Below are 16,669 nucleotides of genomic sequence, written 5' to 3' on the forward strand. Positions count from 1 at the left end.
ATCACAATGTTAATAAAAAAATAAAAATAAATCCTTGATTTTTCTAAATTCATGCCACACTAGGCTTTTACAGAAAATCAGAAATGTCATAAAACACAAGGACAAAATGTAACTGTTTGAAACGCAGTTGGCTCTGTGCAGGTGAATTAAAAAACATCTAGCAACACACTCATATTCATAATTTCATATTCATCTCCAGAGTTATCTTAAAATGTTTGTCTGCATCGGTATTGGACACCATAGTGGAATTCAGTTTATGGTGTATTAGGCAATGAATGTGGAGATGCATCAATTACCACAACACCACAACCCACTGTTCTATAACCCACTTCTCTCTTTGAGCAGGTATCTGGACAAAATTGATGCAGCAGTAGTATCGATTTGTTGGCTGTTTGTTATTTATCAGTAAAATTCCAGTTTTACATAGTAATTTCTGTTCTTTACACAGTCACTCTTGACAGTACTGGATTATTTTGGAATACGCAACACCTTATATTAATTATATCCATTTGTTTCCACAACGGCGAGAACTTAATCAGCCCTGCTCATTGAAATTGTGTATTAAAAGATTACGTAGAAATAAATCTGGAAAAACTCTAGCAATTTATGATAAGGAGTTTGGCCTGTCAATATCACCATAAAACACCTAGTTAGAGCACATATATTTTCGCATTTGAAGTGTCCAACTTGACCTATCTAAATCTGGATGTTTTCTTCACATCACTTTGAATGTAGACATTAATACCCACACTTAGCTTGAATACATATATGTAGTGGGATTGCATATTACTCCGCACTCCGTTGCGTAATGCGTCCTCCTCTAACAATAGTCCACGGAACTATATAGTCATTAAATAATTACACGCACATAATAATCGACGCTTATTTAAAACATGCGTTTAGTCAAAATCAAACTATATTTCAATGTTGAGATTAAAAGCACACTGCTTTCAACAACAAATTATAAATAAGATCCGGTTGGACGGACAGGAAGCGAGGAGATACTCATGGCGCCCGACTAGAAAGAGCCAACAATTATCGGCTCCAAATTGGTGGTCCGTTAAGCGCTTTTACACTAAAGGATACGCTTCCCATCGAAAATACACGGTGAGAAAAAAGAGTGGCGATTCAAATGTCGGTAAGAGAAAATGTTTTCATTTTCTTCAGGGAGAATATAAGGGCGGTCTGCCGCCGCTAAGGCCCTCGAGGTCCCCAGGCCAGGAGAGCTTACAGAATGCCTGAGTGGAAAAGAGGCTTGTCTGGTGTGCAATGGCGACACGAAGCAGGCAGGATAAGGGGCAGCTAGGCCCGCTATAAACGGCTAAATGCTTCAGTCTGCCAGACACACGTTATTATGAGCTCTGTTACACAGTTTATTTATACCTTGTTGTTCCGAAAGTTATATTTGCAATTACATACTATTGTTTAACTACAAATAACCATATTAAAAGTGGATTTTTAATTTCAGGATCGTTAAATTTTAAATTGGTAGATCTCATGAGCTAGCAAGAAGCTAACAAGCTAGTTGTCGAATCTGGCCACAGTGAACTAATGTTCCGTTATAACTTATGTCGAGTGTTGTTATGGATAGTTATGAACGAAACATTAATTGCTTCTCCCACCACATTTATAGGTTTAAATACAATAAGAATGGGCAGCAATTTGAAGAAACGCTCAGCATAGCTAATGTTGACAAGAACGAACCATATCGTCTCGAAACGAAAGGCATTGAATAAAAGTATAAAACAAGGCTACTCAATTCAGTCCTACAAGGGCTGCAGCCCTGTAGGTTTTCATTGTGTTCCTGCCCCAACACACCTGACTCACATTAATGAGTCATTGTCCAGAACCTCATAGGCTGTTGGATCTATTTAGTTTGAGTCAGGTGTGTTGGAGCAGGGACACATTGAATACTAGATTTAAATATCTTTGTACACGCTGCCACCTTCAGGGTTAAAAATTGTTTATACAAGCTTGAAGCAGAAAATGCTGTAAAAAAAATATTTTAAACCAAAATCCCTTAAATGAAACATTTAAGTTTTTAAAAAGTTTTTTTTCTATACTACTCTGGCTATAAGATCATATTCACAGATGGTTTTTAATATCCCTAGTCTTTCTAGGTGTCTCCGGCTCTGGTGCTGTAGAGTTTATCCTAGTGTGATGTGACAGCAGTTATAAAGATAATAGTCTGTTTATCAGTATATGCTTGCATAGCTGTGACTACTACATTTATAAAAATTCCCAACTCATTGAGTTATTGGAAATGTTCTTTTTTCATTTGGGTCTCTGCACATGTACTGTAGGTGTGGAAAGAAACATAATGTAGATGCTGTATAAACGGATCAAACAACAGCTGGAATAAAAAACAAATTTTTGCGTATACTCACAAATATATAAACCATTATATCACATCAAAATAAGAAATATATAAATAAAAACATGGTGGGAGGATTTGGACATCAATAATACAAGAAAATATCTTCCTTTGTTAATGTAAAGCTGGGCAGAAACAGAAGAGGAAAGTAATGATTTCTTATTCCAGAATAGGGTACATGGGGCGCAACAAAATAGCTATTATGATTAAAAGCACCCAACCTTTTTTCTTTTTTTTTTTTTTTTTTGGTTTAAGCTAATTTTACTTTTAGAAAATCTCCTTGGAGGAAAAAAATGCTATAAATATATGGCTAAGTAATTACTTTTTATCATTAAGTTTAGTTGATATTTAAAAGTCTAATGAGCTATAAAGTTATCCCATGCGTTGCTAATTCACTATCTGGCATTTATTTAATATCACTACTGATACAAACACTCTCAGCCTTGATGACAAACAGCTGTCATATGCCAACCAAACATGGTAAAGCTCTGTCCATCCTAACACCATGAACACAGGAACTTTTGAATCGTGTTTTAAAGATGACACTTTTGATCTTGACTTGGTTTCTTGTTGTTTTTTTCTCTATAGCAATGGATTCAGAGGAGAATGAGGTGGAGAGCAGCAGTGATGCGGGCCCCTCTGGGATGGAGGAGCCTTCTGAAAGTGGCATGGGCATGGAGTCATCGGAGGCCATGTCTGCAGACAGCAGTGATGCTGCTGCTTGTCATGCACAAGCCCCAGAATCCGACTGTCATGTGGGACAGAGCTCAGAAGGACTTGTGGTAATTTTTAAATTTTTATTTTTGTCAGTGGAAGAAAACAGAAGGATACTTGAACCACCAATGTAGTTGTTCCAACATATTCTTTCTACTCTCCGTCTAGGTCTTCATCCCAGAAACCAGCTCCAGTACAGATGTCAGAGTTTCCTCAGTTCATCTTCCAGACTCCTCCTCTGTAGCCCAGTCCACCAGTGTATCCAGTGTCTCCACAGTGACTCAGTCCATTCTGGTGTCTGAATCAGCACAAGTACTAGTCCACTCAAGTGCTGTGTCTGAAGGAGCCATGATGGTTTCTGATTCCACTGCCTCCACCTCATCAGATCTAGGGTCTGCCATTGACAAGATTATAGAATCTACAATCGGCCCTGACATCATGAATGGTATTTTTACTTATATCAAATATTTTGTCTCATCATACGGCACTGGGCAGCTTTGAGGCTTTGTTATCTTGGAAAGTGCATCAGATAATGCAGTTTTGATTGCTGCATTTCTGTTAAGGTTGCATAGCAGTGACCAGTGCAGAGGATGGAGGGGCAGAAACTACCCAGTATCTGATATTACAAGGACCAGATGATGGTAAGTGTATATTTCCTAATAATTTAATGAATCCTCAGCCCATTGCAAGCATTTTGTGCCAAACATATGGATTGAAAGTATCAACTTTTAGTCTCCAAACAAGTTAATATTTTATTTCTGTTTTTAAAATGTCCTGATGCTGAAGGCTCACAACTCAGAAAGTAAATCTTTTTAATGGAAATTTGTGAAATCCATCTGTATGTGTTTGTGCGGTGCAGGGGCTGCTATGGTAACACAGATGTCATCTTCTGCCCTATCTAATCATGTAGCAATAGAAGCTCTCGCTGAGGGTCCCACATCCACCTGTCTGGACCAGGGAGACCTGCAGGGCAGTCTTGAACCAGACCAGCCTGATGATCAGCCTGGACACTCAGGTTACCCAGAAGAAAGCAGCAATCAGCCTGATCAGCCCCAAAACTCCCACCCCTCCCAGTACATGGACTGCAGTGCAGATGGTCCAGACCAGACGGAGGAGTCTTCCTCATCTTATGCGGAGTGTTCAGTTGAGGAGCCTGACCAAACTCGCTCCCGGTCAGGATTTCCTGACTACAGTGGGAATAACAGTGACCAGGACCTGCCTGGATATGTGGAGTGCAGTGGAGCTGACTCAAATCCTACCAGCCGAAGTCACTATGTGGTGGAGTGTAGCACTGGGTATCTTGAGTGTGCAGTGGATGATGAACAGTCACATCATTCACGCAGTTACATTGACAGCAGTGCAGACCACCGGACTCAGACAAGTCGGCAATATATTGCCGAGTATGGGGGAGAATGTATTGCAGCTGCAGACTCTGAGCAGCCAGGCTGTTCTCAGTACCAAGTGAGAGATGACGATGAAGATGACGAACAGAACCAGGATCCAGATCAGCCGCAGCACTCTCAACAGCAGCCCCAGCGCTCCTGTTATATGGAGAACAGCAATGGCCCTGAAACTTCTTTGTATGCTGATGACAGCTCTTCCTCAGACCACCCACTGGCAGATACGGCCGGTTCAGGCGGGCTTTCTGAGGCACTGGAATGCAGTGAGAGCCAGCCTGGACTCTACATCAGCAGCAGTGGTACATATATAGCGAATCCAGACCCTGAACTGGCCCAACAAAGTTCACCCAGTCAAGAGGAGCCCCAAGGTTCCCAGGATGAAACCAGATTGTCCAGGGACACAGAGACATCAGTTGTGGCAGAAGGCTCTGGAGACCAACCACCAAACCTGGCTGAGTTAGAGGAGATGATGGAGGTTGTGATCGTACAGCAGTTTAAGTGTAAGATGTGTCCATACAAGAGTGCCTCCAAAGACACACTCATTAACCACATGAGAGACAGACACTTCAAGCCTGCTGGTAAGGTTTCTAGTTATCTGAGACAGTAATATATAACTGAGCTAAATTAGTTGTTACAGTAATATTTTTGTTGTTTTTTTCTGTTATTTTCTTCATTTTTAGGAGAAATGCCAAAGAAGCGTAAACGTGGACGACCTCCTAAAAGCGAGACATTAGCCCGTCAAAAGGCAGAAAGGGAGGAAGCAGAACAGAGGAAAGCAGCCGAGTTGAAGGCTGCTGCACCCCAACAAGCAGAGGAAGAGATAGATGATATTGTGGATGCTGGAGCTATTGATGATCCTGAAGGTCGGTGAGAAAAAATGTTCTTTGGCCCTAAAGTTTACAGTGCTTTTAGTCTTTATTTATGTACAGATTTTTAATCTTATTTATTGTGTGACTCTTATTTGTCAACTTTGTCCTTTTACATGTATCTTTATATTTTAACCCATGTGGTTGGTTTTTTTAACGTGTCTTTTAATTACCTTAGGACTACTGCAAATTTTGTTGAATCTTGTTATTCAGTGACTATAAAGGAATTCTATTCTGTTCAAATTTATCTCACTTTGTAATTTATTCATCTACAGAATATTCATATAACCCTCATAGTCGTCTTCTCTTTACCACCAGATGACAGTGACTACAACCCAGCAGAAGAGGATTCTAAAGGAAGACCCCCTGCTACCCCGAAGAAACCAGCTACTCCCATTTCCTCCTCCTCGCAAGGGCGCCCACGACGAAAGGTTGGCCGTCCAAGGAAGTACTGCGCTTCAGTTGAAGGCTACGGGAGCAAAGGTGGGTTTTCAGTTTAATGGAGGAAAACAAAAGCCCAAATTCAAAAATTTCAATTGCAGGAACTTTATTCTTCTTCTTCACATGTTTGTTACAGAAGCAGAAAGTCTTGCTAAAAAGTCGAAGCCTTGTGCGGATGCAAGCACTTCCGAAGAGGCAAGCTCTTCTGGGATAGGCAATGGCCCAACTGATGGAGACACAGCTGAGGGAGCAATAAGCCAGTCAGACTCTGAAAACAAAGACCCTTCATCCAACTCACAGCCAGAAGAGGAGTTCTTCCCAAGGAAGCGTGGAAGACCATCCAAGCGCTTCCTACGCAAAAAATATAAGAAGTACATGAATCGAAAGTAAGTTAGATTATTCAGGTTTTGTCTCAGTGGTATTAAGTGAGTTCATTATTCAGTTATGGCTTTTGTCCTTCACTGTATTCCAGTCGATACTATAAATCTCTCAAACCTCTTCTGAGACCTCACAACTGCTGGATCTGTGGCTCACGTTTCCTCACTCAAGAGGATTTGCACTTCCATGTTGATTCTCATGAAGGCAATGACCCAGAGCTCTTCAAATGCCTGCAGTGCAACTATCACTGCAAGCGCTGGTCTTCACTCAAGGCTAGTAGATATATTCATGTAATTCTGTTTAACCACAGATTACATGCCATTTTTACTTTCATAGTGTATTAAAATCACTGGCCTTTGTTTTACAGGAACATATGTTCAATCATGAGGGCACAAAGCCATTCAAATGTGAGGAGTGTGATTACACAAGTGTTTATAGGAAGGATGTCATTCGACACGCAGCAGTCCACAACAAAGAGAAGTAAGTAACTCATGCAGCCTCCTTTATGTACTGAAAATGTTTTGTACTTGACTGAACAGATTTATTTCTTTTCTATCTTGCAGGAAAAGAAAGACTGAGCTGGTAAGATTTAATTTTTGCCATGTTTGAGTATTCATCGACTGAATAAGAATAACTGTATCCATCCATGACATGACAACCACATGCCATAAACTGTGCATAAAAGATGGTCATATTCAGTGAAGGGGATGAACAATGGCTCAAAATGCAGTACTACAAGTCGCTGCAAGGGGCTGGCTCCAAAGCACGACATTGTGTTTGATGCTTGTGCCACTAAAATGGCTTTGACCATTCAGAGTAGACTTGTCATGGTAATTCTGGAGGAGGATGGGTGTGAAGGAGTTTGAAGCCATTTTGAGCAGCTTCTGTGCTGCCGTAGGAGAAGCACTAGAACTGCACTGGAGGCTCAGGAGGAAGATAGTGAAGTAACATCCAGCTGAATTTTAAGTCCTAGTTTAGCCACAAAATAATGAATTATAACAAGATGATCAACTCATTTGGTGGTTTTTAATGTCATGGCTTGTGAATCTGTAATTTATCTGCAGAATCATTGCTGCTAGTTTCTGCAGTGGCTGCTTACTGTATTTAGTCAGTACTGTGACTCTTGTCCTCATTCTTTCAGGGACCGAAAGTGTCAGCGTTTCCCTGCCCTGTGTGCAGCAGGGTATACCCCATGCAAAAGAGACTGACCCAGCACATGAAAACCCACAGCTCAGAGAAACCACACATGTGTGATAAGGTGAGAGAAAAACACTTTACAACTCAACAAAATTCCAGTTCCTCCTCCCTATCTACTGTGAAGAATCTCTTGTTGATAATGTATCTCTGTATTTGCAGTGTGGTAAATCCTTCAAAAAACGGTATACATTCAAAATGCACCTACTGACCCACATCCAGAGTCTTGGAGACAACAAGTTAGTGCTAGAAACCTTCTTGTGTCATATACTTGTGTTAAAAAAATGTACATGCAACCGAGACACTGTCACTTTTGAATAAGTTGTCATTATGTTAAAGTTGGTATGATATGATGTCTGGATGACTCTTTGCTATGGATTTACCAGGTTCAAGTGTGAGTTTTGCGATTATACTTGTGAAAACAAGAAGCTGCTGCTCAACCATCAGTTGTCCCATACTAATGACAGACCCTTCAAGTGTGACTACTGTAAATATACCACATCTATAGAGGAGTTCCTGGTCTCCCACTTGGCCATCAAACACACAGGTCAGTGTCTCAGAAAAAGGTTTTATGTATTAATTTTCACCTGAATATGTAGTTTACAGTCATGTTCACTTCTAACTCTTGACAGGGGAAAAGCCTTTCTCCTGTGATATGTGTCACTTCATGACCAAGCACAGGAAGAACCTGCGTCTTCATGTGCAGTGTCGCCACCCCGAGGCTTTTGACAAATGGTCTGTGGCTCACCCTGAAGAGCCAGTGAGGACACGACGAAGACCTTTCTTCACCCTGCAGCAGATAGAAGAACTAAAACAACAACATGACGACACACAGGGGCTTCAGAATACCATAGTGAGTCTGCTCATGGTTTCTTGTTCTTTAGTGCAGTATCATTTGGAATTATGCATTATTATGTGTGATGTTTTGTGGTGCTACAACCATATTTTTCTGTCTTTTATCAGGTGACTGTGGATTCTGCAACACTACAAGCCATGCAAGGTATAGAAAATGCCTCAGTGTCCCAGGATGCATTGGGAAATACGACTATTATCTATGAACAAGGTCAGTAAGGATTTTGCATGACATGTTTGTTATATTTATAATGAAATGCAGTGCTTTATTGATAGATGCAAGTTTGTGTTTTTATGTACTCCTCAGCTGAATCCAATGATATTTCTCCTCAAAATGCCCTGGACCTGCTGCTGAATATGAGCAATGCTCGAGAACTTGTTGGAAACTCTTTACAGGTTCATCAAGAGTCTTCTCTACATACTTAATGTCAAAAACATTTATTTGGTAGATATTTTCAATTCTAGAAAACCAAATTGATTGTTCTTTTCAGGTAGCTGTGCTGAAGTCTGAAGGAAAAGCTGTGGAAAAGGGTACCTTGAGTGCTGTGACCACCATACCAGGCCAGACTCAAAAAATTGTGACCTTCCATGTTTCTGAGAATGGTGAAACAGTACTACAAGAGGCCTTCGAAGCAGCCACCTCTGAAACAGGAGAGCTCACCCACATTGCCATTGAAGCTTATGAGGAGGGAGATTACAGTTTGGTGGAGCAGGCTGCAGGAGAAACCCATAGTCCTGAATACAGGTAACATAACACTGAAAATCATCAGATTTTGCCTAATAAAGATTTGTCCTAACACTGGGAATGAATGAATCATTCAATAGATTAACAGTTGGATATCCCTTGTGGTGTTTTACAGTCTCTAAATCCTATCAAACATTTCTTTGCAGTAATGATGAGAGCAGTTCTTCTCAGGCTTTAGAAGTATCTGGCTCAGACAGCATGAAAAGTGACAAGTATTATCTTACATCAGCATTAGCTGATGGTGTATTGCAACAAGTAGAGGTAACTATAACTTGTAACTTTTATTTATGAGTATATAAACATGTCTGCTTCAGTTTTATGTATCTGTGTTGCTTTGTTTTTTGTCAGCTAAGCAGTGAAGCTCCAGCCTCACCTTCTGCAGTGAGCTCTCCTAACCTAGGCACCAAGAGGTTTTCCTGTCGCATCTGCATGGAGTCTTTCCATGGACGCTCCGACATGGAGAACCACAAGAGGGCACACTTGGATCCCAGCACCTTCAAATGTCCCGACTGTGATTTCACCTCTTCCTCCTGGCCTGAGGTCAAGGCAAGTCTCTCAGCTGTTCTTTCAGTAACTATGTTCTGTTGCCATAATTTGATGAAAGAGTTTCGACTGGATGACATTCATACTAATATGGAAAAACTTTGAAATTTTGGTTTTAAGAGGATAGAAAAATCCCACCTCAGGATTTTTTTTAATGGATACAAGTTGAATTAAGGCTTGAATTCTTCTGTTTCTCTGTCTTTTGTTCTCTTCAGGATCACATGGAGCTACATTCCTACCTGCGTCCTCATAAGTGTACAAACTGTAGCTTTGCTTCAAAAAACAAAAAAGACCTGCGCAGACACATGATGACCCACACCAACGAGAAGCCATTCGCTTGCAAACTTTGTGGGCAAAGGTTGGTCCATGACATCACATCTGCTACATTTGGATGTAAGAGATGCTGAACAGCTGCCAATGTCTGTGTTTTTTTGTGCTCAGATTTAACCGCAATGGCCATCTGAAGTTTCACATGGAGCGTCTCCACAGTCAGGATCATCCCGCTCGCAAAAGCCGTACCCCCTCAGCTCAACAAACCATTATCGTCAACAGTGATGAGGAGGCTTTGGCCACTCTGCAGTGTAAGAAACCCCCAGCTCTATACAACCCACCGCCAGCAGCAGCGTTGGGCTAAAAAAAATCCAATTAGATGATGATGAAAACAGTGTGGTTCAAAAATGGGTTTGCTTCATTTAGTACAGAACGAAATCTCAAAAAATAAACATTAACTATGTGTTTTTGTATTATTGTGTTTGTGTGTGAATAACAGCTTTACAGGCACATCAGACAGTGATCACTCCAGAGAGGTTACAAGCCCTGGGACAGGATCACATTATTGTTGCGCAAGAGCAGGCACTGTCAGACCAGGTGACACCATTTTTAACTTCATACTAAACATAGTGGTTTTTTATTCTCTCAAACACATGGTTTTTGCATCCAGTATATTAGTCGTTGTATTTTATAAATATGAATTACTATGTTTATCAATCAGGAGGATGGTACATACATCCAACAGATCACCACCATTGATGGTCAGACCGTTCAGCACCTAATGACTGGAGACAACCAGGTGACTGGGCCTTTTGTTTTTTTACTGTAATATGGTCTGTTTTAATGTACATGAAACAAAATAAATTACAAAAGTATTGGAAGTTAGAGGCAGCTTTGAGTAAATGACATTTACATTCTTTATAAAACATTTAACAATCTTTATGCATAATTTTCATTATATCAATATGCCAGTTGTGCATCAAAAACAGCAACTGGAACTCGGCAAGTGAATGGGGGGTGTGTGAATATATTTAATCTAGCTCCACAGCTCCTCCCACCAGCAGATGCCACTGCCAGTCCTGACTGTGTTGCACTGTCCAGTCGCCATGTTTGTACACAGACAGGGAGTCGCTAAATTATACAGCGTTTCTTGAAAGTGCAAGTGTCAGCATGGTTATGTGTTCACTTTATACCACTTTTAAAGAAAATAAAAATATGCTGCACCTTGCTCACTTTGTCCACTGATTCTCTTGGCTGCATCATTTGGATGCAGAAATGACTTTAAACAGTGGGACAAAGAGAAAACACTCAAAAGAATAAAATTACCATTTCACCACCTTCCCATACTTAGGTCCCTCAGATAAATCCTGGGAACTGTCAGACTTAATAATTCTTTTAATATCAACATTTAGCTTTTTTTATGGTCAAATTTGCAAAGAAGTTGCCCCAAAAATAAAAACTGCAGATCAGTTTTCTCTCAGGTGTTTTGATGGGACACTGTCTCTAAATAAGCCCAAAATAATCCACTTCTGTCAAAGTTTAACATTTATAAGACATGAATCCTTACAGGAACCTATTTTATTGTCACAGCCATAAATAAAGCATATGAGGTCAGCCTTTTTTTTATTTATTTTTTTTTTACTACAAGAGCAAAACATACCAAATAGCTTCTCATCCTTCCCTATTCTGTCTTCTTAACCTAGTTTTTGCAAACTGCACATAGCTTGCCCTAGCTTGTCATTTTCTAGGCGTCTCACATTACATCCAAATTAGCAGCAAAGCCCCACACTGCAAGTAGACATGGTTGGTTTATGGAACATACAGGCTGTCGTCATTCTCTGACTCTTGGTGGTGGTCTGCAAATTCAAAGCAGAAATTCCCACCTTTAAGTTTAACAATGGGCCTTTCTTATGATGTCTCACACCACAAAAACATCTTGTGCATATAAAAAACTTTGCAAGGAAACTTTTAAGTTCTGAGATGCTTCTTGTTTGGTATTTTGTGATATATTCTAAACTAAACAATGTGATTCTGAATCATATTTGTTTGCTCTTATTTGTGACATTTCCTGTTCCAGGTCCAGTACATCATCTCACAAGATGGAGTGTCACACTTGATTCCTCAGGAGTATGTAGTAGTAGCTGATGGTAACAATATACAGGTAAGTCTTTTCTCATAAGAGATCACTTTTAGAGAAATATTCAGTGTTTGACGGTGAGAATGTGTCTACTTTCGATTGTCCAGCAGATGTCAGATGGACGGATCATCCAGTATGAGCATGAGCAACAGGTGAGGCAGATTTTAAACACACTGCGATTAAACAAAAACTTGTTAGGTCATCTGAAATAAGAGTTTACTTCTGTTTTGTCAGAAGGTCACTGTTTCATATTATTTATGTGTGCAGATTGCTGTGAGTCACGATGGTCAGATCCAATACTTACCTGTCAGCTCAGAGCAACAGATAATAAATCCAGAGGACCTGGAGGCTGCAGCTCATTCTGCTGTCACAGGTAGGCTAAAATACTCAGTTTCTAATATAAATTGGTCAGATATAAGATATTTTATTACAAAGAGTGCTTCTCATTATATCTTAAATTTGCACAGATAAAACATTACATTTCTGTAATGCACTGGGATATTATGATTATGGATTACTAATATTTTATGGGAACAAGCTTAGCAGTATTCCTAACTCACTCATGATGTCTTTGAAGCTTGATACTAAAGTGAAGTATGAAGCCACCGTTAAGTAGAGGAGTAATAATGATCATCCAAACCACAAAACAAACCAGAAATCTTATCTTTGTCTTCGCAGCTGTAGCAGACGCAGCCATGGCGCAGACCCAGACAGTCTATGCTGAAGCCACACCTGAACAGCTTGAGCAGCTGCAGCAACAGGGCATTCAATATGATGTTATCACTTTCACCAATGAGTAGGAGTAGAAGTAGAAACTACCTTGAGTTTATAAAGGTGACCTCAACAAATGTATGCATTCATCTGGCTGAAGAAAAACCCTGTTCCCTCTGCAGCATCATCTGCTCGCAGCAGATGCTGTACTCAAGATCAGATGCCTTTGATCAGTCAGGTTACTGCATTTATTGCTTCTAACTTATTCATGGGGCCTGTGCAGAGCTCATTTGAACAAGGTTTGTCTATTCTGTAAATACTGAAACTATTTATGTGCCTCAACTTTGACTTGCAAGACAATGTTATCAAAGAAAATGAAATGGGCTAAACTATGTTGTAGGAAATGTTGAATATTTTAGTTTTAAGTGGAATAAAATGAAAAGGGAGTGTTTTATTTTTGATTTATATTAATTTATGTTACTTGTTGAGATTCTGCAACATCTTTAATGAATATTAATGTAAATACTTTTTACATTTGTTTTCTGTTGTATTATGGAGGATGTTTTGATTTAGTGGGAACAAAGTGTATTATAAGTCAAAAGCTGACACCAAATAAATCATGTTGTGTATACATGTGTATATTGCCTAAAGTGTCCACAAATTAAAAAAAAAAAATAAAAAGTTGATTCAGTTGTGGAGAAATTGATGATCATAGATGTGACATGTTGCATCATACAGTGGAAACGGATATCCTGCCATTTCTCAACATTTTTTGTTGTAATTAAATGGCATAAGAGGCTGATGCAACAACATGAGCTTATACATTCATAATGTAATGAAATCAACATCAGCAATTGTTCTTAAGGGAAAATAATCTCATTTTATATCCTATGAAAGCATTTCAAAGAAGTTGAGATGGGAGCAAAAATAAATAGTAACTGGAAAAGTTGTACAGTGCACAAAACAACAATTATTCTCTTTGTTAATTGCAAGCATCAGAATTATAAATAAAAGCTTGATAACTTTATACTACCGTACATGATACCATTAAAGATTAGTAAAATTAGAATTCCATGCATAAAATAGAGCAAGTAAAAACTAAAAAGTCTTCTGGCCATGCAAGAAAAAACTTATTTAAACAAGATCCAGAAACACTGCCACCCAAATGAACCTGAGCTTATTAAAGGACTGAGGTAAATTGTCCTGTTGACAGTGCAAAAGCCAAAAAACATCCATAGTAATATGGTGGTATATTTGCAAAGGCACTGTGTATGATGAACAATATAGGTTTAAGGTAGGGGTCCCCAGGTCCGGTCCTAGAGATCTACCATCCCGCAACTTTTAGATGATTGGCTCATTACCAGGCCTCTGCAGAGCTGAATGACATGCAGATGGCATCTGATTTAAGTGTGTTGGAGAAGGGTTGCATCTAAAAGTTGCAGGATGGTAGATCTTGTGGACTGAACTTGGGCACACCTGGTTTAAGGGGGAGAAATGCTGCCATCCAGATAAATTAAGGTGCAGTGACAAACCATATCCCACTTGCAGTTTACGCTTTGTAGTAAAAGAGTTGCTGCTACACTAACCTTCCCGTGGTCCAGACCCACCACACTGAAAACATATAGAAAACATATAAAATGAAAAAAAACGTAAGATGTTGTTGAATAACTGATCAGCTAAAATCTAATACCAAAAAAGAGTGGGGAAACATTTCACCTTCAAAACTACAATAATTGGTCTTCACAGTTAACGTTTAGGATTAGCATGGACATCATTGTATTCAGTTTTTACTTGTTAGGCATAATCACGATTTCTGGAAATGGAATTGTACACAGGCTTTACTCTTCTTGTGTCCTTTCCCTGTGAATGTATGATACACGCAGTCAACATGCTCGCAAATTGTCTGATGTGAATAAAACCAGAAAGTATTCTCAAACGACCAGCAGTCATGTGAAGAGCACATCTTTATGTGTTCTCCATCTGATGAACAAATGACTTCCTCTTTCCTTCGAGGAGACGCCTCAAATCCTCTGACAAGAAAGAAGAATGTCATGAAGTGCTGAGACTCTGTGACGATTACTCTGAAGATGAAGTTTCCCTTTGTTCTCATTCTTTTAGTAGGTAAGGCTGAATTTTTTTTTTGTTATTATTATTTTTTGTGCAGTTTTCTACTTTCTGGTGTTTGCAAAGACTGACAAATAATGCTTGTTTCCCAGATATTCCTTATCTAAAAGGACAGCAGAGGATTGAGGTGCTTCAACACATTTTGCTGAGACTCTCATTTCCTCCGTTTTACAACAGTTACATGAAATCCTGCTGCAAACTGTATCATGGAGGATGTTACAAGCTGATGGACAACACAGGATTTACCTGTGAATTCCTGAGAGGGAGGGTCACAAAAACAGAGAAAGATGGCTGGATAGAGTTTAAAATAATAAATGTGCAGTTTGTGGATGGAGGCTATTACAGATGTGGTGTTCTGGGAGCACAAACACAGATTTATAGTGACTACTATGTTGAGGTTTTTGGTAAGTATTCATGTCTGCATGATTACAGCTTCCAAACATGTTTCAGATGATAAATGGTTCTGTTGCAGCTTTAGTGTAGTTTTTCTTAATGTCCTAATTTTCAGTTTAGGTATAGCTTTAAATTCATAAATCGATGATGTTGCATTTTGCTGAAGCTTCAGATCACCACAGGCATCCTGAGCCGCCACTGACAACAACCGTCAAAGTCCCCAACAGCTCCCCGAGACACCCAGACTCCACTGGACCTGCTCTGTCAGAGGACCGCAGTGATGATAACAGGTCTATCCTCGGATCACCATTTGTGTTGTTCACTGGTTTTCCATTAAAAAAGTGTATTATCACAGTTTTGTTTCCCCAGAGCTTCCTGGAGTTTTGGTCTACCACTGGCTGTCCTTGTGTCCATCACAGTGATGATTTTTGTCTCTGCAATGATTGCTGCTGTTTGTTTCAGAGTCAAGGCCAAATGTAAAAAGTCGGGTAAGCAGTTTCCTAAAAATGATTATCCCAAAGCTCTGACTGCCAGTGGTTTTCTGACATTAATAAATTGTTCTCTTTATTAGAATAGACAACCAGTGTGATGTGTTGTTCTTCTTACTGTTTTGTAGACACATATGAAGAAACTCTGTCTGAGTCATTGACACAAGAAGCTCCGGTAGGTGCAAAAAAGGGACGTGTAGTCTCTGTGACTCATTGTCAGAACATGTTTGTGTTTCAGACTTCCTCTACAACACTGTCTCTTGACTAAATTAGTTTCTTCTAGGAGATGAATGCTGTAGTCTACACAACGATAGACTTCACAGCTCACCAGGACCCCAACGCAATGTATGCCAACCTGAGGATGCCAAAAATACAAGCAAGTGCCCCGGATGTGGATCATAGTGGAATGGTGGAGTACTCCACACTTGCAATCCAACTCTAATTTCAGCTTGCAGAATTAAACAGTCCACAACTATTAATCCCTCATACTAATTTTTACTTCTTGCATTTAATCCTATTCTATTTTAATTTTTTATGCCTTTATTTTTATTTCTTTTATTTCTTTTACAAAGTTGGTTTTTAAAATACGTTTTAATGCTTCTTCTGCGCCCGCTGTAATGCTTTTAATGTTTTATGTCAAGCTCCTTGAATGATTTTGTACATGAAATGTGCTTAAAAATAAACTTACCTTGCATAACCAGACAAATGGGATGTAATGTGGAGTTGGTTGTTTTGTGGTGCTATAAAACTGATGTCATAGCCACTAATGTTTTAGTTTTAAATATTTGAGAACTGAAAAATCATGTCTTTTTATGTGCTTTCTGCATTAAAAATTGAATCTGAAAACCTTTAACGAAAACAGTGAGGTGATCAATTTGTGTTTTATTTGGCTTTTTAAACTTTTTAGCTCTTGACTCATGATAGTGGCAGACTTGTCAGATCATGTCATCAGGTTATCTGGTTTTGTACCAGTTGTTGGTCTTATCAGTATCTTTCCAACATCAGCGCCAACTTTACTCTCTATTCTCAGCCGTTCAAT

At 39.4% G+C, this 16,669-nt stretch overlaps 2 protein-coding genes across 6 annotated transcripts; both read left to right on the forward strand.

Annotated features, from left to right (window-relative positions):
• The first annotated feature begins 952 nt into the window (after positions 1-952).
• znf335 (zinc finger protein 335) lies at positions 953-13,310 on the forward strand. Of its 4 annotated transcripts, none has more exons than XM_042003784.1 (28): positions 953-1,107; positions 2,963-3,156; positions 3,257-3,533; positions 3,652-3,729; positions 3,999-5,066; positions 5,169-5,351; positions 5,673-5,837; positions 5,932-6,181; positions 6,268-6,445; positions 6,541-6,653; positions 6,737-6,755; positions 7,315-7,431; positions 7,530-7,606; positions 7,754-7,914; positions 8,000-8,220; positions 8,331-8,430; positions 8,527-8,615; positions 8,711-8,964; positions 9,111-9,225; positions 9,313-9,510; positions 9,723-9,865; positions 9,949-10,088; positions 10,277-10,374; positions 10,499-10,576; positions 11,855-11,938; positions 12,022-12,066; positions 12,182-12,287; positions 12,593-13,310. In XM_042003784.1, exons 2-28 carry the CDS (start codon positions 2,965-2,967, stop codon positions 12,712-12,714), a joined length of 4,671 nt encoding a protein of 1,556 aa, XP_041859718.1. In that variant the 5' UTR covers positions 953-1,107; positions 2,963-2,964; the 3' UTR covers positions 12,715-13,310. The 4 variants fall into 4 exon arrangements, with proteins under 4 accessions (XP_041859718.1, XP_041859714.1, XP_041859715.1 ...); XM_042003780.1 differs by having other exon boundaries at positions 960-1,138; XM_042003781.1 differs by having other exon boundaries at positions 960-1,138; positions 12,025-12,066.
• Positions 13,311-14,659: 1,349 nt separating this feature from the next.
• On the forward strand, positions 14,660-16,421 carry LOC121652044. Of its 2 annotated transcripts, none has more exons than XM_042004578.1 (6): positions 14,660-14,746; positions 14,842-15,153; positions 15,309-15,432; positions 15,512-15,630; positions 15,759-15,805; positions 15,904-16,421. In XM_042004578.1, the coding sequence occupies exons 1-6, from the start codon at positions 14,713-14,715 to the stop codon at positions 16,030-16,032; spliced, it is 765 nt and encodes a 254-aa protein (XP_041860512.1). In that variant the 5' UTR covers positions 14,660-14,712; the 3' UTR covers positions 16,033-16,421. The 2 variants fall into 2 exon arrangements, with proteins under 2 accessions (XP_041860512.1, XP_041860511.1); XM_042004577.1 differs by having other exon boundaries at positions 15,914-16,421.
• The last annotated feature ends 248 nt before the right edge of the window (positions 16,422-16,669 follow it).

The sequence above is a fragment of the Melanotaenia boesemani genome, chromosome 13 (assembly GCF_017639745.1).
Source record: "Melanotaenia boesemani isolate fMelBoe1 chromosome 13, fMelBoe1.pri, whole genome shotgun sequence".
NCBI classification, from domain to species: Eukaryota; Metazoa; Chordata; class Actinopteri; order Atheriniformes; family Melanotaeniidae; genus Melanotaenia; species Melanotaenia boesemani.